The sequence below is a fragment of the Mandrillus leucophaeus genome, unplaced genomic scaffold (assembly GCF_000951045.1).
Source record: "Mandrillus leucophaeus isolate KB7577 unplaced genomic scaffold, Mleu.le_1.0 Scaffold604, whole genome shotgun sequence".
Taxonomy (NCBI): domain Eukaryota; kingdom Metazoa; phylum Chordata; class Mammalia; order Primates; family Cercopithecidae; genus Mandrillus; species Mandrillus leucophaeus.
Genome location: NW_012106520.1, coordinates 704,190 through 729,994, shown reverse-complemented (window position 1 = coordinate 729,994; position 25,805 = coordinate 704,190). Strand labels below are relative to the sequence as shown.

General features: G+C 42.8%; 1 protein-coding gene across 1 annotated transcript; it reads left to right on the top strand.

The window, feature by feature from the left end:
- The first annotated feature begins 1,292 nt into the window (after window positions 1-1,292).
- Window positions 1,293-19,872, top strand: CCSAP (centriole, cilia and spindle-associated protein). Its single transcript, XM_011999848.1, has 3 exons — window positions 1,293-1,758; window positions 15,323-15,591; window positions 17,244-19,872. The coding sequence occupies exons 1-3, from the start codon at window positions 1,734-1,736 to the stop codon at window positions 17,418-17,420; spliced, it is 471 nt and encodes a 156-aa protein (XP_011855238.1). The 5' UTR covers window positions 1,293-1,733; the 3' UTR covers window positions 17,421-19,872.
- Window positions 19,873-25,805: the final 5,933 nt, after the last annotated feature.

Genomic DNA, 25,805 nt, shown 5'->3' with positions numbered 1-25,805 from the left:
CCGAGGACGCGGAGGACGCGGCTCTGCCAGGTACTGGGCCTGGAGGGGAATGCGAGGGGCCTGCGCGCAGGGACAGTTTGCTCGAAGCTCGCAGCAGCTGATCTCTATTTCTTGCGCCGCTTGGAGTGGGCTCTTCCTTTTTTTTTTTTTTTTTTCCGGTTGACAGAATCAGGTGGCAGCCTTTGCCACCCTTTATTTGCTTAATTAGGTGGCTTTCGATGGAGCCAGCGGTGAACTCAATTCAGGCGCCGCTGGCTGAGTCCGGGGTCTTTCCTTGTGGGCCTCTGCGGCTTGGCGAACCACTGAGTCCCATCTGCTTATTTCTAAGCGCCCACTTTTGATCAGAGGAGCCCCAGCTTTCATCACATTCTCAAAGGTGACCCAAAAGGTTAAGAACCACAGGGCTAAGCTTTCTGTCTGATGAATGGGGCCGTTGTTTTTCGTATTAACTCCCCGACCTCGCTGCGCTGTCCCTAAAGAATATTTTGCATTTGTTTACATGGAGTATTGTATAACTTGGCTGTGAGAGCATCTTTGTAAGTGCTAGGTCCTCTCCCCTTCCATCCCACCCCATCCTCCCTCGCCCCTCCAGATCCGAAAGCGCCGGTGGCGCTGCGCGTGTTTTCAGCCATGGCCCTTCACCTTCTTTCCTGCCCAGAGGGTTGTAGACTGGGGACTGTCAGCATGTGAGGCTGGTGCCGAGGACCCAGTTCAACGCCTCAGTACAGCCTGGAGTAACCAATGGTTCCTTCCTGCTCCTCTTACGTTGGCCAGGCACCACCAGATCACTGGATTTTAAAAAGGCTTGAGTGAGGAAAACATGGAAGATGTATTGGGAAAATGTATTCCTAGATCAATCACTGATCTAGGAATATGTATGTTGTCATGTAATGTTCAAAACAATCCCAAAAGAGACCCTGTTTTAATCTCTCTGTGTGTGTGTGTGTGTGTGTGTGTTTTCATTTGAGACGGAGTCTCGCTCTGTAGCCCAGGCTGGAGTGCAGTGGCGCGATCTCAGCTCACTGCAACCTCTGCCTCCCGGGTTCAAGCGATTCTCCTGCCTCAGCCTCCGGAGTAGCTGGGATTACGCGCACGCGCCACCACGCTCGGCTAATTTTTGTGTTTTTGGTGGAGACGGGGTTTCACCATGTTGGTCAGGCTGATCTCAAACTCCGGACCTCGTGATGCGCCCGCCTCGGCCTCCCGAAGTGTTGGGATTACAGGAGTGAGTCACCATGCTCGGCCCTAGTCTCAGTTTTATAGATGAAGAAACGGAAGCTCAGAATCAGTGACTTTATTCACTTATGTGTTTATTTTTGTTTACCCGATTGCAAGCCAATCAGACTGTTCCTGGCTTCTCTGTGAGAGGCTGAGGAGGAGATGAAATTTCGACTGTGAGCCGGGTTGCTTTGCTCTTGGTTTTACCATCTTCAGCTATTTTCAGCACATCATGGGAGGCAGGGCTGCCTCCTGCCATCATCATGTTACTTGTGAATTCCCACAAATCCTGATGCTTCAGTGATCACTGCTAGAAATGCAAATAACAGAAGGTGGAGGGGGTAGGGAACATGCCTTCCAGATTATTCCTGTGGGTGCTGATCTGCTAGCTAAATTGAGATGTACTTTATCAGGCTAAATGGCTTTTCTCTCTCTCATCTTTTATGGTTTGTGATGGAGCTGTCAAATGTTTATATGCAATGTAAATACAATTTTTAGGCAGCATTGTGCTATGGATGGTGCCTGTATTTACCAGCTCGGGTAAGCTCTGAGTTCATGATCCTTTTGGTTTCCTTAGAGAGAGCGTCCTCTCAGTTATTTCTTCCCTGCTAACATTTCTGGTTTAGGCATCAGGAAGAAGAAAGGATATTTTCTGCTTTCAGGACTCACAATCACAGCATCTTTTGTTTTGCTCCCACCTGTAAGAGGCCCTCTTGACTCCTGTGTTGCTTGCACAAGGTTAAATATCCTGGTTTTTAAGTGGATGGTTTTAAATACTAGTGCAATGAGCACTCTTTTGAGTTTCTATGAAATATAAAAGTTCTTACTTTCCCTGAAGCCACAGATGCATATAGAATCACGTAGTTCCATCTGACTTACTACAAAAGCATATCAGCCTCCTGCCACACGTAACACCCTGGTTTTTCCTTTGGTATTTATTTCTGTACCTCCAAGTTAACATGGCTTTTATTGATCTTTGATTGCTTTTTTTTTTCCAGTTTTTAACGTTATCTGTTGACTTTAATTCTTTTTTACTGCTCTCCTCACCCACACAGACACGACCCATCTCCACACCTGCTCAGTATAGTCATAGAGTTTGTTGGATTCATAATTAGTATCCACCATATTGTGCCCATGGAAAAAGTTACTCAAAGCTGACCCATACTGTTTCCCATGATTCCCTTTTTTCTTTCACAATATAACCAACACATCAGGTTCTCTATCACTCTTGTCATCTAAAGTCACCCCTCCCAGGGCCCCTGACCTACTTCTGTCCGGGCTGGCTGCTGCTCCTGTGGCCTGCTGCTGCTCTTGTGGCCTGCTGCCTGGTTGGCATCTTGGGAGGGCCCTTGGCCATCCTCCTAGGACTTTTCTTGGCTTCTCTCTTGGGTTTGAGTCTCTGTTGTGTGGCTGTCATGTCATTTTCTTTCTCGGTTTACCCCTTCTTGGTGGAGCACATCTTCTAGTAGATTCCCAAGAAAGGATGGTTCAGAGGTTAGTTTTCTTTGAATGCCAAGAGGTAGCTTTATTCTACCCTTACTATTTGGTGAGTGTGGCTGGGCATGGAATTCTAGGTTGGAAAAGTTGTCTGGAGGCATTCCTCCTTATGTGTTATGACTGCTGATGTTACAGCCTGCATCATTATGATTCTTGATCTTGATGTTTCATAGGTAACGTGTCCCCCTCAGGAAGCTTTCAGGGTCTTTCAGATCCTATTTTTCTTTTAAATTTAAGAGCTCTTGAATTGTTTTCTGGGCTGCCATTTATTCCCTTCCTTCCCTCACTCCTTTCCTTCCCTTTTTATTTCTTTTTAAAACACAGTATCTGGTTCCTGATTCATGCATATAGGGTTTTATCTTACTGAGGATATATATTAGAAGTTTTTGTTTGTTTTCTTCTCTTCCTGTGTTTCTTCAGCAGTCTTTCACCCCTGCCTCTTTGTTTCTTTTTGCTGGCAATTCTCTATTTCGTGTTAGGCACTTTTCTGAAATGTCTAATGATCCTTGGTTTTTTATTCCTATTTAAGGAATGGATACTAAAAAGCTGTTAGGAAATTCTGTGTGTGTGTGTGTGTGTGTGTGTGTGTGAGATTATTTTCCTCCCATAGCCAATATGCTGTGAAGAGTGGTCTAGACTGTCTCCCATTCCTTACTTCATAGTCACGTTTTCTTTTTAGGTTAGATTTTATTTTTAGCAAAGTTTACATATGCAGTAATTTTAAAAATTTCACTTAAAATGAAAAAATATGATCTTGCCCCATTTCCCACGTATGTCCCTTGCTGCTTTCAACTCAATTTCACTTTCCTTTCAGCATTGGCCACCCTCTTTTCATTTAAACTTATCTGCTGGCTTTTTTGATTGTGAACATTATTTACTGACTTCCCATTATGAACATTATTTACTGACTTCCCATTATAGGAGATGAAGATTTAGCTCAGGATCTTAGCTCTGCCTTCCCTACTCTACCCCCAGACACATACCAACACCCATCTCCACCAGATCCCCACAATATTAACTATATGATTGCTTTGTTTAATCTCTGTTCTGTGTTTGAATTATGACTGTGTAAATATTTGCAGGTGAGCCATGTAATATATATCTGATTACATTTTTTTTGTTAAAATTTATGGTTTTCCTGAAATTAATAATTGTTTCACTTTTTTATTGCTCATTTCATTTTTGTTTTTTGCGCCTACTCCAGTAATAGGATTATTTAAAAATAAGCTACCTATCACTGCCTATCACTGTTTCTTATTTCTTATTTGTTTTAGCTATCACTAATGCCTGAAATGGTCTGATAGTACTGTGAAACTTGCCATATGTCAGATATATTGGGTGTTCTATTCATCTGATTTTATTTTTTTCCCTTGGAGACTTTTTTTGGTTTTTTTTTTTTTTTGAGCCCTTGATCTTCTTGTTCCAGTCTAGATTTTATACTGTCCAGCCCTGGCACAGCTGCTGAACTGGGCTTTCTTTACCATTTCCCTCCTTTGTGTGATCCCCTGTCTTGCACATCTCAAGTCTTCCTTTTGCTTGGCCTATTCCTTCCTTCTGATGGAACACATCGTCTGTAGATCCTGAGGATCTACAGAGTGGGAGTCAGAAATTTTGTAACCTTGCATATCTGAAAATGCCTTTATTATATCCAGGATTGATATTCTGGCAAGGTAGATAAATCTAGATTGGAAACCTCAGCATTTGAGGCGTTATGGTAACACTGAATCCTAGCTTCTGGTCATAGTGTCGAGAAGTAACATGCCATTCTGACACCCGCTTTGTGTGTGTGACCCCACTATGTTTGTTTTTGTTGTTTTGTTGGAAACTTTTAGGAGATTCTTTTAATCTTTTTTATTTTATCTTTTTATCTTTTTAGGAGATGTTCTGAAATTTTGTGATGTGCCTGTGTGTGTCTTTTTTTCATTCATTTGGCTGGCCCTTTTCATTCTGGAAGCTTCTTTCAGTTCAGTGATATTTCCTATTTTCCTGTTTAAAAATAATTTTCTGTGCTCCATATGCTTTATTTTCTCTTTCTATAATTATCCTTAGTTGGATGGTGTACCTCCTGGATCAGTCTTCTAACATTTTTACTTAAAAATGTTTCTACATTGGAGTTTGGAATTTTTGGTTCTATTTTCTGGGAGAACCCTTCAATTTTATCTCCCAACATTTCTATTGAAATTTTTAATTCTCACCTTAGCTTTAAATTCCCAAGAGATCATCTATTTTTGGTCCCTAATGTTCTTTACATTAAAAAAAAATAGCATTCTGTTTTCAGATTTCTTTTAACCTACAAAGAAAAAAAAAATAAATAAAAGAAAAGAAAAGGCCAGAAATATCTTTTCAAAGCTGTCGTCCACTCCCTGCCTTGCCTTTTTCTGCATAATTTTGGTCTCTTCCTTACTAATAGAGGATGTGCTCAGATGTTTGCTCTTAGCCTGTCTGCTCATATTTAAGAGTAAGGCCTGAAAGAGCTTTTTAGGAGCTCTGTGCATGGGGGATGCCTGTTTTCTGTAATTGGATGAGGACCCAGCTGTTCCTCTGGGGACTCCAAACATGTATACTTGCCAGCGTCTCTTGAGTGAGCTGCCCAGACAGTGCATCTGCAGTCTCCTGTCTCATGGGGAATAAGCCTGGCACCAGTATCCTGGGAACAGAGGCAGAGGAAGGTGCTGAGGAGGGGTCTCCTTTACCATGAGGCCTTTCACCTAATTCTGTTTTCAGGAAGCTGTTTCCTTTGGCTTCTGCTGTCCCTAGGGTCATCTGAAGTCCAAGCCTCCCCTGCTTCTGCCACTTGAGACTGAAATCCACAGGCCTTCTGGGTAGGAGAGGAGCGACTACCTGGCACATGAGCTAGAGGAAAGAATATAGAAGTGTCAATTGCTGTGTAACAAAATTACCTTGAAAATGAGTAGCTTAAAATTAGTAAAAACAGTTGTTCCTTGGTATCTGTGAGAGATTGCATCCAAAATACCCCCACAGATACCAAAATCCGTGCATCTTCAAGTCCCTATATAAAATGGTATAGTATTTGCATATAACCTGTGCACATCCCCCGAATACTTTAAATCATCTCTAGATAACTTATAATACCTAATACAATTAAATACTATGTAGTTTTTCTACCGTATTTTTAATTTGTATTACTTTTTATTGTTGTATTATTTTTTGTTTATTTTTCTCAAATATTTTCAATTCATGGTTGAGTGAGTCTGCAGATGCAGAACCCCCGGATACGGGGGCCCCCGGCCTGCTGTCCTCCTTTGCTGCTGCTGTGGTTTCCTGGGCTGGAAGTTGGCCCTGGGCAGTGAGATACCTTGTCTGCAGCCTGTACTGGAAGGCTCCAGGCTGGAGGGACCCGGCTGGGCTGTTGCTGGGACCCTCACATGCATGACCTCTTCCTGTGCCTGGCCTTCCTCAGAACACACTGGCTGGCCTTATAAGGACAGCGTCCGGAGACAGACCCAGGTGGATGCTGCGTTGCTTGTTCTCTTTTATCCTCAGGAGCTTTGCAGGCCCTTTCTCACCCCATTCTACCCTCGCTGGGGAAGTTATTACTTGGTGCAGTTATTTTCACAACACCCTATTATAAAAGTCTGCCCAGGTTCAAGGGGAGGACCCATGGATCCCAACTCTCAACAGAACACATCCATATTATAGTCAGAAGAGCACGAGGGCTGGGGTGCTGATTGATACTGAACTTTTGGAAAAGAGAATCCACTTCACTAGCTTTCTGAGGAAGCTGGCGCCTTGTACAACTGTTTCATTTTTTTTTTTTTTTCTTTTGAGACAGGGTCTCAGTCTGTTGCCTAGGCTGGAGTGCAATGGCATGATCTAAGCACACTGCAGCATTGACCTCCTGGGTTCAAGTAATCCTCCAGCCTCAGCCTCCTGAGTAGCTGGGACCACAGGTGTGCGTCACTATACCTGGCTAATTTTTAATTTTGATTTTTAGTAGAGATGAGGTCTTGCTGTGTTGCCTAGCTGGTCTTAAACTCCTGAGCTCAAGCAATCCTCTGGCCTTGGCCTCCCAAAGTGCTGGGATGATAGATGTGAGCCACCACACCTGGCTCATGTCATTCTTTCTAGGGCTCAGCTTCTGTCCTGGAGGCCTTTCCCCTCTGGCAGTTAGGATTCATCCTACTCAGTTCTGTGAGGCCATTTTTACCTCTTCACCTGCTTTTCTTTTCCTCTAAATTTTATTGATGCCTTTTGCCTGATGTCATCACCTCCCTTGCTCTCTGTCCTTGTGGCTTTATACCTTATTTGCTTCACTTTAGTAGGATTTGGAGAGGAAGAGAATCTAAGCTTTAAAGAACTATAAAGCACAGGTTTTCACTGCAGATTTAACCTGAACCCTCCAATTTGCTATATTTGTTTAACTGATTTTTAGTTTTACTTTTTTCTCTGTTTCTTGATCAGACTTGCCAGAGGTTTGTGAATTTTAGTTTTTCCCCACACTAAGGATTTGTGGATTCTCTTTATTGTATATTTTCATTCATTTATTATTATTTTTTCCTTAGTTTAATTTTTCTAACTTTTTGAGATGGATGCTTATCATTGATTTTTTTTGCCCCCTGCCTTTCTTTTTTGATATGTTCATGTCAGGTTATAAATTTCCCTCTGATAACTGTTTTAGCTACATCACATATGTTTTGCCATATAACATTTTTATTCTAACTCATTTTCCAATTTTCATTATGATTTTTAAAAATAGTCACAAAAATTCATAAAATTTAACATTTATATATAGTATTCACATAAAGAAACATTTATTTTTTAAAGAAAACATATATTCCAGCCTGGTCAACATGGCAAAAGCCCATCTCTACTAAAAATACAAAAATTAGGTGGGTGTGGTGGCGCGTGCCTGTCATCCCAGCTATTTGGGTGACTGAGGCACAAGAATCACCTGAAGCTAGGAGGTGGAGGTCGCAGTGAGCTGAGATCACGCCATTGCACTGCAACCTGGGTGACAGAGCGAGACTGTCTCAAAACAAACAAACAGACAAACAAAAAAACCTAATGCAAACGTTATGCTCAATGAGGAAACTAGAAACATTCTCAATAATATCAGAATTAAGAAAGGAATGCCCTCTATTACCACTACTTGAAATTTTGAAAAATGGTGCTGAAATATATATAATACATGTTATGATTTTAACCATTTTATTATTTATTTGTTAATTATTATTATTTGAGATGGAATCTTACTCTGTAACCTGGGCGGGGGTACCCTGGCATGATCTTGGCTCACTGCAACCTCTGCCTCCCAGGTTCAAGTGATCCTCCCACCTCAGCCTCTTGAGTAGCTGGGACCACCGGCATGTGCCACTACACCTGGCTAATTTTTTGTATTTTTAGTAGAGACAGGGTTTCCCCATGTTGTACAGGCTGGTTCAGGCGATGTACCCACCTCAGCCTCCCAAAGTGGTGGGATTACAGGCGTGAGCCATGTACCTGGCCTTATTTATTTTTGAGACAGGGTCTTGCTCTGTCATCCAGGCTCAAGTGCAGTGGCACAGTCATCACTCACTGCAGCCTCAACCTCCTGGGCTCAAGAATCCTCCCATCTCAGCCTCCCAAGTAGCTTCTACCGCAGCTGCATGCCACCATACTTGGCTAATTAAGAAAAAAAATAAAATGGGGGGGAGGAGCTGGCACTGGGCATAGTGGTTTATGCCTATACTCCCAACACTTTGGGAGGCTGAGGTGGGCAGATCACTTGAGCCCAGGAGTTCAAGACCTGGGCTTGAACCCTGGGATATGTGATGGAACCCTGTCTCTTCCAAAAAATACAAAATTAGTCAGGTGTGATGGTGTGCACCTGTAGTCCCAGCTACTTGGGAGGCTGAAGTAGGAGGATTGCTTAACTCTGGGAGGAAGAGGTTGCAGTGAGCCAAGGTCATGCTACTGCACTCCAGCCTGGGCAACAGAGTGAGACCCTGTATGAAAAAAAAAATTTTTTTTTTTTGGTAGAGACAGGATTTTTCTATGCTGGCTAGGCTGGTGTTAAACTCCTGGGCTCAAGTGATCCTCCTGCCTCAGCCTTCCAAATGCTGGGATTACAGTCGTGAGCCACCATGCCTGGCCTTCTTTAACTGATTTAAAGTGTACAGTTTGGCCGGGCACTGTGGCTCACGCGTGTAATCCCAGCACTTCGGGAGGCTTTGGGAGGCCAAGGTGGGTGGATCACTTGAGGTCAGGAGTTCGAGACCAGCCTGGCCAACATGGTGAAACCCCCATCTCTACTAAAAAATACAAAAAATTAGCCAGGCGTGGTGTCGGGCGCCTGTAGTCCCAGCTACTGGGGAGGCTGAGGCAGGAGACTTGCTGGAACCCGGGAAGTGGAGGTTGCAGTGAGCTGAGATCGCGCCTCTGCACTCCAGCCTGGGCGACAGAGTGAGACTCCATTTCTAAATAAATAAATAAATAAATAAATAAATAAATAAAGTGTACAGCTCAGTGGCATTAAGTACCTTCATATTTTTGTGCAACCCTGTTTTCACTTTGACCTATAGGTTATTTAGAAATGTTTTTAAATTTCAAAACTGGGAGGGATTTTTTGAAGTTTTTTTGTTGTATCTAGTTTAATTACATTGTGGTTAGAGAATACATTCTAGAGAATTTCAGTTTTGTAAATATCTTAAGATTTCTTTATGGCCTTGGATATGCAGATTCGTATAAATGTTCCATATATGATTGATAAACATTTATATTCTGCAGCTGTTGGGTTCAATGTTCTATATATACCCATTAGGTCAAGTTTATTAATTCTGTTTAAATACATTTGGAAAATCAGATGTTCAGTATAGCGCTCTCTGTGATGATGGGTGTATTCTCCATTTGCGCTGTCTACCAGGGTAGCCACTAGCCACATGGGTATTGAGCACTTGAACGATAACTAGTGTAACTGAGGAACTGAATCTTTAATTTTATTTACTTTTAATTAATTAATTACAATTTATATTTGCTAACCACATCTGGTTCATGGCTATTGTATTGGAGCGCACAGTTCTAAATTGAGACTGAATTTATTTTTATTTGAATGATCTGCCAATTACTGAGAGGGGCATTGTAATCTTCCACCGTAACTGGTGGATAATGCTGTTTTTGTTTGAAGAAGTCTTTATTTTAAACTATTTTTTCAAACAGGATTTTAGAAACATATACTTACTGTTTGGAAAAAACTCTCAAACTCTTTCCTCTGTTGTCATACAACAACCGTCAACACAGACTTCTGTGACCCCAAAATATGTGGGGCTATTTCCCCACGAGCAAGCAAGCGATCAGTTCCAACACTGTCTGCCTGGAGATGGCGTCAGGTCCCACAGGTTGAAGGCTCAGTCTCACAGACTGTCCCCTCCTTCCCACCAGTCGAAAGTCCAGGCTTTGGGAACTTCTGACCGACCATCTTCAAACTGGGGTTCCCATGATCCCGTTTAGGTTTAATTTGCTGGAGTGGCTCACAGAACTCAGGGAAACAATGTTTGCGGGTTTATTATAAGGGATATTAGAGGCCAGGCGCAGTGGCTCACGCCTGTAATCCCAGCACTTTGGGAGGCTGAGGCAGGTGGATCACTTGAAGTCAGGAGTTCGAGACCAGCCTGGTTAACATGATGAAACCCCGTCTCTACTAAAAATACAAAAATTAGCTGGACATTGTGGCACACACCAGTAATCTCAGCTGTTTGGGAGGCTGAGGGGAGAGAATTGCTTGAGCCCAGCACACACCTGTAATCCCAGCTATTTGGGAGGCAGAGGTTGCTGTGAACTGAGATCGCAACATTGCATTCCAGCCTGGGCGACAGAGCAAGATTCTGTCTCTTATAATAATAATAATAATAATAATAATAATACTAGGATATTAGAAAGGACACAGATGAAGAGATGAATGGGGTGAGATATGGGGAAAGGGGTGAGAAGCTTCCATACTCTCTCGCCAGCCTCCAGGACCCTCCTGAGCTCAGCTACAATCGGAAGGTTGAAAGATTAGTGTCCTGCCTAGGGGCAGGGCAAAGGAGAGCAGGAGAGATTCGGTTTCTGGGGGCCTGCCCCTGAGGTTTAACACACCCAACATTATAACAAAAGGCTGGAACAAGGGCTATGGGAGTTAGGAGCCACGAACTATGGACAAAAACGAATACACATAGAGACACACACACGAATATAATAATACCACACTTGTATACACTTCTCTTGTGCCAGCCACTATTTCAAGAGTTTTACAAAAGAGTTTTATAAATATTAATGTTACGGTGATGAGTTTTCCCTTTTCTCTTCTGTATTTTCTATCTTTTCTCTCCTCCTGTTGCAGATAATTCCTGTGTCTTTTTCTATAAGCACAGCTATTTTGTAGTCTGAATAAGACTCCTTGGATTTCAGGCCTCTTGCTTCTCCAAGTCCCCCTTGTTGCCTGCCCTCCTGTGTGCCTGGTTATCTTTACAACACATTGGTCTTTGTGTTGGAAAAGCTATTTCTAGGAATAATTTGAGGCCTAAGGGTTTCCTGAGAAGACTTTTTAGTTCTTGTGTTGGGTACCCATAGACATTGTTAACCTGGGGCTGCTTTTGAATTTCATTTAGCTTTTCCACGTCATCCTTAGTGGGGAGGGTGTGTCCAGCGGCCTCCCAGAACCAGGATGGGTAGGCTCCACTCTGTTCAGTCCTCAGCCAGCTGGGGTCTGGTTCTAAAAGCTGGGGTCTGGTTCCAAAGCCTGGACTTTCCCACACTTCCCCTCTGGCACCAATGACCACCGAGCTGCCATGGCAAAGTCTCTTCATCTTCATTGTACCAATCTCTCTATAATTTTTGGACTGTTAATTGTGCTTTCTTTTTCTGGAACTCTTTGCTCAGCCTCTTTCCTGGTTATTACTTTTTTACTCTCTTGCTACCCTTCCTCTGCCCCCGTCTCGGGTTCTCCTTTCTTTGCCTGCGCATTAAATAACGGTGTCCCCAGGCCTGTTTGTGCCTCCTGTCTTCTGGCTCTGTGTTTCTTCTGGGTGACCTGGTCCACACCCAGAGCCGTGGCTTTCATCTCATGCTATTGTCTTTCCTGAGCTCCAGTTGAAGGTCTGGCCGCTGGGACCAGGAGTGTCTTGCATCCGAGGTGACAAGCACCCTTTCCTGATCCTTTGGGGAGTCTATGCCAGAGGGCAGCATGACCATCCACTCAGAACACCTCCAGGAGCCACAGAACCCAGCACCCACATGGTCCTTCCTGGTGTCCTCATGGTGTCTGTCTATCCACCTGTCAGTCTGATGCAGTGCTGCTGGGCTGTCTGCTTTGGAGGGGCCTTATTTTTTTTTTTGAGATGGAGTTTTGCTCTTGTTGCCCAGGCTAAAGTGCAATGGTGCGATCTCGGCTGACTGCAACCTCTGCCTCCTGGGTTCAAGCGATTCTCCTGCCTCAGTCTCCCGAGTAGCTGGGATCATAGGTGTGTGCCACCACGCCTGGCTAATTTTTGTACTTTTAGTAGAGACGGGGCTTCACCATGTTGGTCAGGCTGGTCTCGAACTCCAGACCTCAGGTGATCCACCAACGTTGGTCTCCCAAAGTGCTGGGGTTACAGGCTTGAGCCACCGTGCTTGGCTGGAGGGGCCTTGTTAAAAAAAGCATCCTGGCACCACCTCCCAGCTGGTCTGATCAGTGTGTTTTTCTAACTGGCCTCTCTGCCCCTATTTCTGATCTCACCCATCCTCCACGTGTGGAGCCAGGGGCCTCATTCCTAAAATACAAATAGGACCATGTCATTTTGCAGCTTAAAGTCCTCCCATGATGATTCTTCATCTCCAGAATAAAATAAAAATGCCAGAGTTTGGCATGGAAAGCCTTTATTTTCCCCACGCTATCTGCTCCAGGCCTTCATCCATGGCCTCTACGTACTTGCCATTTTGAACTACTTATAATTCCCTTTTTTCTCTTCTCTCCGTGCCATTGAAGAAGCCACGCCCTCTTTCTGGAATTCTCTTTCCTGTTTTCTGCCTGGCTAGCCCCAGATTGCCCTTTCAGCAAAATCCTTATTGTCTTCTATGGGCAGGCTTCTGTGGGAGATCTGGGCTAGACACGCCTGGAACAGGAGGAAGAGAGGGGAAGTGAATCAGTGAAGATGACCTGGGTGGCTGCTCTTCTCTCAGAGTCTCTCAGTATCACTGTGCCACTGTACAGTTCTTGCTTGCACTTCCCCACTTCTCTTTCCCTTTCGTCTTGGTCCTGATGATCTCTTCTTTCCTTTTCTTCTTAAACACCAGGGAAGAGGAGAGGAGAGTGTATTGACACATCACTCAGATAAACGTTTGAGCAGTGAATGGATATCGTCTCATGATGAAATGGAAGGCTGGTGTCCTGCCTCATCCCCAGCAACTCCAGTGCTGGGTTTAAAGAGATGATGCACACCAATGCAGAACATTACACCCAGATTCAGACACGAAGTGTCTGTTCCTTCAAATGTTTAGTAATAAATGCAATGGTTTACTAGAGTCAGGGTCATCCCTGAAGGCAGACATGGCAGATGACCTCTGAAGGTTTCTTAAAAGTATGTGCCAGTTTGCATGCACTGCCCACGCAGGGGTTCCTTCAACTTTAAAGGGAAGTAGAAATAGCCAAGAGAAGACTCACAACTAAAAGTAATGGCAAAATTCTGTCCTACAGAGGTGATGAGACCTTATATAGATTGTAATAGCAGTCTATAAAATAAATCATCACTGATGGCTGGGTGCGGTGGCTCAGGCCTGTAATCCCAGCGCTTTGGGAGGCTGAGGCAGGAGGATTGTTTGAGGCCAGGAGTTTAAAACCAGCCTGATCAACATAGTGAGACCCCATCTCTACAAAAAAAAAAAAAAATTGTTTTAATTACCCGGGCCTGGTGACGCACACCCAGGAGGCTGAGGTGGGAGGATCACTTGACCCCAGAACGTTGAGGCTGCAGTGAGCTATGATTGCACCACTGCACTCCAGCCTGGGCGACAGAGCAAGACCCTGTCTCTGAAAAAGGAAACAAAAAAATAACATCATGACCAACAGCAAAACTCTGGAGCATCTGAAACAAAGGGTCTCCTGTGGCCTAAACAACTGGGGCACCTCAGATGGAGCCCTAGACCCATCAGGAACTCTTACTTCAGCGGAGCTATAGGTGGAAGGAAACAGGCTCACAAAGGGTTTATACCGAATTGCATTGATTTCATAAAAAAGAAAGGCTTGGCTGGGCACGGTTGCTCATGCCTGTAATCCCAGCACTTTGGGAGGCGGAGATGGGCGGATCACGAGGTCAGGAGATCGAGTTACACTGTGAAACCCCATCTCTACTAAAAATACAAAAAAAATTAGCCAGGCATGGTGGTGGGCACCTGTAGTCCCAGCTACTCGGGAGGTTGAGGCAGGAGAATGGCGTGAACCCTGGAGGCGGAGCTTGCAGTGAGCCGAGATTGCCCACTGCACTCCAGCCTGAGCGACAGAGTGAGACTGTCTCAAAAAAAAAAAAAAAAAGCTTACAAAATAATAAATGGGAAAATCATAAAAGGTAATTCAGGGGAACAGGTATTTTTTGGAGTACATCCTTGCTATCTGAGGTTCCCCTTAGGTGGGGCAGCCACATTTACCACCGGGGGTTCCCCAGAATTTAGGGCTGTGGTACAGACCCGGGCCTGATTCATGGAATCATTTCCGTTGCAAGCGTTGGGGAAGCTCCCTTAAAACTGGGGCCGTCTTTTTTTTTTTTTTTGAGACAGAGTCTCGCTCTGTCGCCAAGCTGTAGTGCAGTGGCGCAATCTCGGCTCACTGCAGCCTCCACCTCCCAGGTTCAAGCGATTCCCCCGCGCCAGCCTCCCGAGTAGCTGGGACTACAGGCACGCGCCACTATGCCCGGCTAATTTTTTTTTTTTTTTTTTTTTTTGGTATTTTAGTAGAGACAGGGTTTCACCATGTTGGCCAGGATGGTCTCGATCTTCTGACCTTGTGATCCCCTCACCTCGGCCTCCCAAAGTGCTGGGATTACAGGTGTGAGCCACCGCGCCCGGCTGGGGCCCTCATTTTTAACTCTTCCCCACGGGGAATGCCTGGCTGCGCACCTAGGCCGTAACGATGGAAACCACTGCCTGTTGGGCGGAGGGGCTTTCCAGTGAAGGAGGCGGCTCTCAGGAGCAGCCCAGAAGGACTAAGGAGCATTTTCGGGTGGAGTAACTCAAACATCTACTTCCTGCAGCTGCTGGAGAATGACCACAAATCCAGATCTTTCCCTGAAGGAAAGCAAAATTGAGATGATTGGATTTATTTTGGGGGATTGCGGAGAAAACCCGTAGGGCGTGGTGCTGTCCAGCTTTTAACATTCCAGGTGCCAAATCTCAGAATCGGCGTGGCAGTGGTTGCTTTTGAATAGGCTTGGTTCAATCTTGGTATATTTGCTGTTGATTTTAAAATGAGATAAATGGTTTGAAAATTATGCTAACTTGTTCCCGTGTTTCTGCTTTAAGTGGATCGTATGAGTTGAGCCATACATGAAAATGTTACTGACTTAATTAAGCATTATGATTTTTCAACCTAAATATTTTAAGTAATTACATATAAATCTGATTTCAAAGTATTTTCATCTCATTTACCTCTCTTCAAAAGCACTACCAGTGAAAGATGTAGAAGACAAACCTGAACAACAAACCAGAACAAGAGAAACTGACAAATCACCCACCAGTCCTGAGCCTCGACAGCAACCAAGTGCCTTATTTGCTAGAGGAAACAGGAAAGCGGTCAAAAGTCCCCAAAGATCATCGAGTAAAATAAAAGAAAACAAGCATCCATTTGCTCTTTATGGCTGGGGAGAAAAACAGACGGATACAGGAAGCCAGAAGACTCACAACGTCTGCGCGTCCGCTCCTGTGCACGAGGTGCGCTCTGGGCCCTTGTGGTTCTGTGTTCCCTTTGAGAGTGGCGAGCTGGGCCATGTGCCTGTCGTCTGGCTTCACGTCCTTTGGCCACTGAGTGCTTTGGGCCCATGGGAAATCTTAGGGGGTAGCGTGGTGGGTTGGGGAACTCTAGAATGGAACCTCGATTAACCAAAGGAGGATTCTGTATGTTGGTGGCCTGGAGAGCGAGGGGTTTTGGCTGGGAGTTAGCTAGAAGGGTTTAGTGACACCAAGCCAGGCAAAGACGTAGATGGAGTTGGGGTTCGCAAGTTCCTGCGGCGCCGGGAGGTCAGGAGGAGCAGCACAGCTAAGGCTGGTAATGGCCCATCTGGATTTGCCACTGGTCTCTTGAGCCATTTTAGTTTCCTTCAGCTTGGATAACCTGGCACTTCTTTGACTCCTTTATCTTTGGTTTGTCTGATTGATTGCTTGGCATCTGCCATAGACTCCCTTTTGCTCTTCTGATTAAATTCAAATGGCTGCATTTCCCCTGTTCATCTGTAACAAATGCATTTTACTCTCAGGAGCTTTAGTCCTTCCCTGACTTAGCCTTAGCTTGTCTCCCTGTGTCAAGACCCGGAAACATTTCAAATGAGAGGACCTTTATGGGTGTAGTCACAAAACATGTATGTTAGCATTAATACTGTTAGGATAGCCTAAAGCAAAGGATGCGTTTAAGGAAGCAGAAAGGGAAACTGCAAACTGCTTGAGTTCTGGATAAATAGCATAATGAAAATTGCACTGAACAGACATCTGAACCCCAGCAGATGGTGTTATTTGGAGTGATATTTGAGACAACAAAGCTGCTGTTTAACAAAAGATCTCTGACAAGTCCATGGGATTAATTTTAACAGGATTTATCTGTAGTATAAGACATCTTAGGTGGTAAAATCCCTTGAGATGTCTTTGGTCTACTGATGTTAAACATTTAAAAGTTCTTTTATTTTCCCTGCTTTTTGTGAGCTGTTTATAAGTGTTTGATGAAATACTTACGCTTAATGCCAAGCAGTTCGGACAGCTTTCCAGAGCCAACTCTAGAGGTACATGCAAATTGGTTGCTTACCATTTCTTTTTTTTTTTTTTTTTTTTTTTTGAGGCAGAGTCTGGCTCTCTTGCCTAGGCTGGAGTGCAGTGGCCGGATCTCCGCTCACTGCAAGCTCCGCCTCCTGGGTTCACGCCATTCTCCTGCCTCAGCCTCCCGAGTACCTGGGACTACAGGCGCCTGCCACCTCGCCCAGCTAGTTTTTTGTATTTTTTAGTAGAGACGGGGTTTCACTGTGTTAGCCAGGATGGTCTCGATCTCCTGACCTCGTGATCCGCCCGTCTCGGCCTCCCAAAGTGCTGGGATTATAGGCTTGAGCCACCGCGCCCGGCCGGTTGCTTACCATTTCTAACATTTAGTTTGCTGTTGCTTAGTTTCATTATCCCTGACGTGAATCAAGTGAGAATAGCATGAAGTGAGAATGGCTCTTCTGTGGAAGGTTTTATGTAAAGGAAGAACTATATAGAGAGGCAGGTCTTGACTCTGCCCCGCTGCAGGTGACCTGGCAGTAGCCAGCTTCATTGCAACCTTTGTTGAACATTAGTATAATAGCCCGTTAAGTTGCTATCCTTTTATTTTGAACTCTCTTTAGATTCATGAATCAGCATTACGAGCCAAGAACAGAAGACAGGTGGAGAAAAGGAGACTGGTTGCTCAAAGACAGCGTGCTCACTCTGTGGATGTGGAGAAGAACAGAAAGGTGAAGGCTTCCTCCTCAGAGAACCCGTGGATGACAGAATACATGAGGTGCTATTCGGCAAGAGCTTAAAGAAACACTTGCGTGGACAGCCTCTTTTAAAAAGTGTAAATGACTGAAAGGAAAAACAAAACAAAAACCATCAAAAGAAACTGGACACAGGTTTAAGAAACCAACTGATTATGCAAGGTTTTTTTTAGGGAATTTGTAAAAGATTGTTTTATTTTGATGAATATTGGTCACCTACCTCGGCAGTAGGGCAGACAGTTGAAGCCATAGATATTTGGTTATTTATGAAGATAATTCCCTAAATCTTTGATATTCTTATAAGGGTTTTGTTTTAAAGCATCTTAATCTTTTAAGATACTGACACCAAATGCCTTTAAATGGCGACAGATGCTTACACTTCAGTATTCTTTTCATAAGTTTAGGTAGAGCCTATTTTCATCTTGTTCTAAATAACTTTCCAGATTCCATAGCTATAAGATCATTCCATCCTACAGCATAAGACTCGTTTTCCTTATGTGCTGTTTTGTTTGTGAAAGAATATCAAGTCAAAAATGAGTGTCAACACTACTATTGATTCCATGTATAATGAAACTAGAGCTTTGCTAGTTCCTGAAAAATTTTAACTTATTTGTATTTCAGTTCAGCAGCATCTTTGTGTAGACTGTGATATTTAAGAATTATCTGGGCTGGGCGAGGGTCTCTTTTTCAGTGATCATCTAGGCAGTTATTATTTAATAGTTTAATAGCTCAAATACATTCCAATAGACAAAGTGCACACAACACAATATGTGTGTAGAGTAGTAGTTTCTTTTGAGTAGTCAAAGACTCCCATTTTTATTGCAAGTTTTTTTTTTTTTTTTTTTTAAGAACACATACTGTGGATTCAGTCCTTTGTCACACTTGACCTTTTGGCATACACCCCCTGTGGACTTTTGCCTCTTCTGTAATGGCTGGCAATGACATTTCGAACTTACAGTCTGGAATTGCATTTGGTACACTGGCATTGCTTGTTCCACTGGGATGGGGACCAGTGTTAAGATGCCTGTTAGACAGACTGCCCACCTCTACTTTCTCTACTTTTTCTTTACAGCACTTAACAATAACAAAGTCTTGATGATGTATGATGTACAGTATTCAGACTTTAGGTTGAAATACATTACTCTTTGATTCCTAGCCAGTAGATCTTATCTACACTTCAATGGGAGAGAATGGTGGTGTGTGGGTAGGCAGAAATTTATGTAAATAGTGCTCCTTCTCTTTAGTGTGTTTGCTTTGGGGGTAGAAAATGGTTTTAACAAACACTGGTTTCCATCAAATGAATGACATCTTCTCCATCCTGTGGAGACAAGAATCTGCTAGAAGGACATATGCTAAGTTTCTTATGAGAGATAAGGAAGGTGCTTTGCCTGTGCCAGCTTGGCACCGAAGATGTGTGAGTGGACGTGAGGCTGAGCATTACCTTGGTATTTTTCTCCGGGTCTTTGGAAGACCATAGTCAATTTTTAGAACAGATTGCTTTCATTCCCCATAAAATCTTCACACGTGATCATAACTGTTTAAGCTTTGAAAACACATACTGAAGTATTGTGAGCTTAAAAAACCTTTTAAAATATTTGCATAGTTTTGAGGTGAATTTGTTTCCTTAGAGATCTTTCCTAATCATTGAGATGCATATTTCAAAAGAGGAAATTTTACATGTTGTCCAAAACAGCCTTGCTAGTACTGGTGAATTTTGGTATTAACTATTATTAAAGTCTTTAAACGACACAGGTACCTAAAGATCCCCTTAATGTGGCAATATGTGATGGTGTAGCTAGCTGATTGTGAAAACTGTTCCTTTAAAGTCGCTTCTTGCATGTTCGGTGTTAGCCATCCAGCTCAGGCTTGTGTTGCAGCTGACAATCCAGGAAAGATGGCCTTAGAGAGTGGTTCAGACCCCACACTGACGGACTGCCTTAGAAACCCAACTTCCTCTAGACTTTGAACAGCCAGACTTTTCTCTCGTTTAGAAAACAAAGTTGTACTTAATGTACTTACTACTTAAAACTCCAGACAGAGATAAAACATAGAAGGCAATTATGGGCAAATTTTTTCCTCTTTTAAAGTGGAAGACAAATGAACGGGATTTTAAAAGTACTTTTAAAGTGCAAGAATAGTGAATAAATCAGTATGAATTGTAAGCCTTCATCTTACATCCAAGTCCTTAGTTGGTTAGGGTTTCTTTTCTTTCTTTTTTAAAGAGTGACAATTACCTTTTGAACCTGTGCAGATTTTATAGTTGTTACAATTTGATGATCCTACTTCTTTCTTTTTATTCTAGAAATGAATGTGGTTGTAATCATGTTCCTAATTCTTGGGACAACCTGCAAGACAGTGAGATAGTTTAAAAACTATCTTTTTCATGTTGAAAAAGCCTGAAACCGAGAATCCAATGATATTTAAAAATAAATGCTACATAAAACTCTTTTCAAAATTTTGATTTTAAGTTCTTAATTAAAACAATTTGTCATAAATATGCTTTTTGTTTTTTATGTTACCAATTTTAATATAAGATAAAAGTAATAGAATATTGAAGCACTATTGTCTAGCACTCTGCTGGACATTAAGTCTGCGGGTGAGAAGTGAATGGAATCGATTCTTTGTCTTTTAACTGCCCTTATTTAGGAGCTGTTAAAATACTTGGCACCTCTGGTTATATATATGTTCTCCCCCCTAAAATTTCTAAGCACATGATTCATTTTAAAAATGAATAGATGTATAATAGGCTATAGATGATCTTGCATATTATGTAGGAGGCACATATTTATACCATTTCATATGTAGTATCTTTGTCATTGTGTTCCATCAAAGAATACAATTGGCTAGCAACTTGAAGGGTATTATACTTAGGTCACTTGAACTCAGCTGACTAAATAGTAAGAAAGAGAGCAAGCAACATGGCTGTTATTGGAAGCCATAACTTCCAGAAGAGAATTCTGCACAATTTGTAAGTTAAGAAAAATCTGTAGGGTCTTCCACTATCCTTTTTTAGGTTGATAATGCTGTACTGGGCACAGACTTTGTAATTTATGTTACAAAGTCTGTTGTATGTTATGGTACGGTCGCCTCTCAGTATCCATGGGGCATTGGTTCCAGGCCTCCCTTAGGATGCCAAACTGCACGGATACTCAAGCCCCTTCTATAAAATGGTGTAGAATTTGCATATAACCTAGACACATCCTCCTGTATACTTTAAATCATCTCTAGATTACTTAAAATACCTAATACAATGTAAATGCTCTGTAAATAGTTGTTATACTGTATTGTTTAGGGAATAATGACAAGGAAAAAAAGCCTGTACAGGTTCAGCACAAATGAAACCATCCTTTTTTCCCTCAAATATTTTCAATTTGTATGTGGTTGAATCCATGGACGCAGAACTCACGGATACAAAGGGTCAACTGCACTTTGTTTAAAGTGTTCAAAAGTATGACCAGCAAAGAGGAGGGGGAGCAAAGCATATATCAGAATTAAAACAATTTTTCTTGTTGACTGCTTTGGTTAAAAAACCGTGTGAGGCACAGTTTTACATTTCACTGGACTAGATAAAAAATGGTGCTAATATTTATGTAGCTTGATGCTGTAGTTGCTTTGGTATCAAACTTAATACCTGATCCATATAAGGTCCTTACTATATAATTTTGTGATCAGTTAAATGATATTTTAAAGAGTGATCTTCAAAATATGACCTGGTCATTTCACAATGTTTGCATTTGAAATGAATTTTTGTACTACAGGGTGGATATGGAGTTATTCAGTGCAAGTGTGTGCTTAATACCAAACCCTATGCAAGGAGTTATGTCTAGATTTTTGGTCCAAATTTGCCTCCTTCAAGCCTACTAGTGTGAGATGGAAACAAATCGATTGCTCTTTTAATATTATTTCCATTTTGAAATTCTGGACACTTGAATGAAGACAGTAGAGGCTTCTTTTTGGATGTATCTTATAATTATAACAAAACTTTATTTGGGGAAGGTTTCCCTGTGCTATTGTAAGTTTGTTTTGAGCACTGCATTCACTTTAAAAATTCGGAGGAACAAAGTCTGGGCACATATAATCACAAAGCCCAGGCCACACAGTAATTTGGGGTTGTATTTTCTAAGAACAATGTATTGTTTTTAGCTTATAGTTAATATTGTATTTACTTGGAAAAATGTGAATAAAGTTAATTAACATTACAGCCTGAGACTCTTTTGTGAGAAGTAATTCTGCTTAGTACATATATGACTTGAAGAAAATGTATGATCATATTGACTCCTAAATGGATTTTTCAGTAGATAAATGTTTAATAAGATACATTAGTTATGTCCATGAGAAGATAGTGTATTACACACTTTTGAGTTGAGCTATAATTTTTCCCAGTCTTTTCCATCACATCTTTTTGTTTTCCAAGTTACAAAAGTAATAGTGTATGGTTAAAATAACTCAAAAAGAAGTATAGACTTGACTGGGTGTGGTGACTCATGCCTGTAATCCTGCACTTTGGGAGGCTGAAGCAGGCAGATCACTTGAGGTCAGGAGTTCGTGACCAGCCTGGCCAACATGGTGAAACTCTGTCTTTGCTAAAAATACAAAAATTAGCCAGGCATGCTGGCATGTGCCTGTAATCCCAGCTACTCGGGAGGCTGAGGCAGGAGAATCGCTTTAACCCAGGAGGCAGAGGTTGCAGTGAGCCGAGATCATGCCATTGTACCCCAGCCTGGGCGACAGAGCAAAACTCCGCCTCAAAAAAAAAAAAAAAAAAGTATAGAGTTAAAAGTGAAAGTTAAAAGTGAAAAGTGAAAGTTCCCTTCTCATCGAAATTCTACTCCTCTTCTTAGAATAAACCATTTTTAAATTTTGTGTGTAAACTTGCAGACCTTTTTCTAAGCGTTTATGGAGATACATACACACATTTTGTTTTGCACAAATATTGGATAACGCTATGGACATTCTCCAATTTTTTTCCCCTTAATATCTTAGGGAAGAGTCTAGTTCCAGGAAGATGGAGGGAGCACACATTTCCCCCACTTTGTTCTTACTGCACAGGTCTATAAAATATAGATGGACTGCGTCACACAGCTATTTGAGGACTCTGAAAAGTAAACAGCAACACACGGATTGGGTACACTAGACTTCTAAGGACCACTTTAGTGGTGGTGAGTCTTCCTTTTTTTTTGATTCTTCATGTATCGTTCCGCCTTAACACAGGCCAAAACACAGAAGTGAGCACTGTGGTGCGGAGATCCGGAAGCAGCCTGGCTCCAGCAACAGGAGGGGAGGGAACAGCGGAAGCTCAGAGAGTGGGGGAAATGCCCCCCTTACCTCTCCTTTTCCCCATTTTTTTTTTGTGCTGAAGCTCCCAAGTAACCCCCTGGCTGCCAGTGGGAGCCTGCAGGAGCCGGAAGCCTGAGGGAGGGCCTCGCACATCTCCACTGAGTAGAGCAGCATCACCAAGAGCGCGGGAGTGAGCCGATGCGCGTTTTTTCTCTCCGAGGGATATGGCTGAATTGCAGAAGTGGGCAATTTTGGGCCAGAGGACCAAAAAAAGGGGAGCCCCAGGGAACTAGAAAGTGCTAGGGAGAGAGCAGAGAGGGAAGAGCTTAAGAAAGTGACTCCACAAAGTTGTTTATGAACACCTGAGCCCTTCCCCACCTACTCACACTGTTTACAGTGCTTATGGGTAGAGTTGATCCTAAGTCCATACCAAAGACAGCACAGAACTGAGCTTACAGGTGAGCCCTGTGAGGCCTCAGACTGACCGCAAGATGGGGCCTATATGGGATGAATCCAAATAGCATTGCAAAAGCTTTGAAGACTGAAGTGACATTGGGACCAAAACTCAGAGAAGGAAGGTTGGAGTCTTCGGCGTGAGCCTCACCCGATCAATTTCCTGCTATAATAAAACAAAAATATCAACATTTTCTATAGGACTTAAAAGTCGCGTCTCGTCATGTAACATTCAAAATGTCTAGAATACAATCCCAAATTATTCAGCATATAAAGAACCATGAAAATAATTCTCATGAGAAAAGACAACAGAAGTCATTATAGACTTTAAAGTAGTTAATAATAAAAAGCTTAAATAAGCAGTCATTCCTGAAACATATTAAAATAGAAATTATCAGTAAAGAAATAGATGATATAAAGCAGAAGCAAAGGAAAATATTAGAACTGAAAAATACTGTAACATTTTAAAAATTAACTGGATAGATTCAATGGAATGGAGATGACAAAAGAAAGACAGATTGATAAAATCATCCAATATGAACAGAAAAAAGTCACTGAAAAACGAACAGACTTTCAGGGACCTGTGGGATGATATCGACAGGTCTCAGTCATGTCACAGATGGATAAGAGAGTGCAGTGCTGGCCGGGTACGGTGGCTCATGCCTGTAGTCTCAGCACTTTGGGAGGCTGAGGTGGGCAGATCACGAGGTCAGGAGTTCAAGACCATCATGGCCAACATGGCAAAACCCCGTCTCCACAAAAAATACAAAACTTGGCCGGGCGCGGTGGCTCAAGCCTGTAATCCCAGCACTTTGGGAGGCCGAGACGGGCGGATCACAAGGTCAGGAGATCGAGACCATCCTGGCTAACATGGTGAAACCCCGTCTCTACTAAAAATACAAAAAAAAACTAGCCGGGCGAGGTGGCGGGCGCCTGTAGTCCCAGCTACTCGGGAGGCTGAGGCAGGAGAATGGCGTAAACCCGGGAGGCGGAGCTTGCAGTGAGCTGAGATTCGGCCACTGCACTCCAGCCTGGGCGACAGAGCGAGACTCCGTCTCAAGAAAAAAAAAAAAAAAAAAAAATACAAAACTTAGCTGGGCATGGTGGTGGGTGCCTGTAATCCCAGCTACTCGGGAGGCTGAGGCAGGAGAATCGTTTGAACCTGGGAGGCGGAGGTTTCAGTGAACCAAGGTTGTGCTATTGCGCTCCAGCCTGGGCGACAGGGCGAGACTCTGTCTCAAACAAAAAAGTGCAGTGCTTAACAAACATCTGTATAATTAATGGCTGAAAAATTCCCAAGATGGGTGAAATCTTACAGATTCAAGAGGCTGAGTAAATCCTAAACAGGATAAATTCAAAGAAGTCAGTGCCCAGACACATCATAAACTGCTAAAAACTAAAAGACATCTTGAAAACAGCCAGAGAAAAATGACGCATTATCTATAGAGAAACAACAATTTGAATGACATCAGAATTTTCATCAGAAACCATGGAGGTCAGAAGGAAGTGGCCCATTTTTTAAAGTGCTGAAAGAAAATCACTGTCAATTCAGAATTCTTATCCAATGAGATATCCCTCAGGAATGAAAGTGAAATAAAGACATTGTCAGAGGCATGAAAACAGAGAGGACGGGCCGCAGCTGACCTGCTCAAAGGAACTGCACAGGCAGCCGGCCCTTCAGAGGAAAACAGCACCAAAAGGAAACTTGCAACATCAGGAATGAAGAAAAGCAACCAAAATGGGTAAAATGGAATAGACTAGTCTCCTCTTGAGTTTTTATAACATGTTTGATTGTTGAAAGCAAAAAATATAACATCATCTGATAAGGTTTTCAACTTATGTAGATGCAATCTATAAGACAACTGTAACAGAAAGAGGGGCGAGTAAAGGCACCCACATGGTGGGAAGGTTTCTGTATTCCAAGTAAATTTAAGTGACAAAAATGGTTCTAAATAGGCTAATGTTTTCCTTTCAAAACTTTATACAAAGATATGGTCAAAATCATAACAGATAACATGGAATACTAAAAATGTTCAAATAGGCCAGGTGTGGCGGCCCACGCCCGTTAATCCCAAGACTTTGGGAGGCCCAGGCAGGTGGATCACCTGAGGTCAGGAGTTTGAGACCAGCCTGGCCAACATAGAGAAACCCTGTCTCTACTGAAAATACAAAAATTAGCCGGGTATGGTGGTGGGTGCCTGTAGTCTCAGCTACTCAGGAGGCTGAGGCAGGAGACTCACTTGAACCCAGAATCTAGGAGGCAGAGGTTTGCAGTGAGCCAAGATCACGCCACTGCACTCCAGTCTGGGCGACAGGGCAAGACTCCATCTCAACAACAACAGCAAAGTTCAAATAACCCCAAAGAAAACAGGAAAAGGGGGAACCAAAGAACAAAAAACAGAGAAAAAGAAGCCACACACATTAGTAATTACATTAAATGTAAATAGTATAAACACACCAACTAAAAGACCGTATCAGAATGATTTTTCAAAAACATGATTCAGCTATATGATGTCTGTAAGAAATTCATTTTAAATGCAATCATATGAGTAGGTTAGTAGTAAAGGACAGAAAAAGATGGACCAGGTTGGGCGCGGTGGCTCACACCTATAATCCCAGTACTTTGGGAGGCTGAGGAGGGATCACTTGAGGCCAGGAGTTCAAGACCAGCCTGGTCAATATGGTGAAACCCCGTCTCTA

Coding starts and splice junctions, on each gene's coding strand:
- CCSAP (XM_011999848.1), top strand. CDS start 1,734: ATGGTGCCTGTATTTACCAGCTCGG. Junction 1,759..15,322: donor GCCTGTATTTACCAGCTCGG/GTAAGCTCTGAG, acceptor TCTCTTCAAAAG/CACTACCAGTGAAAGATGTA. Junction 15,592..17,243: donor CGTCCGCTCCTGTGCACGAG/GTGCGCTCTGGG, acceptor AACTCTCTTTAG/ATTCATGAATCAGCATTACG.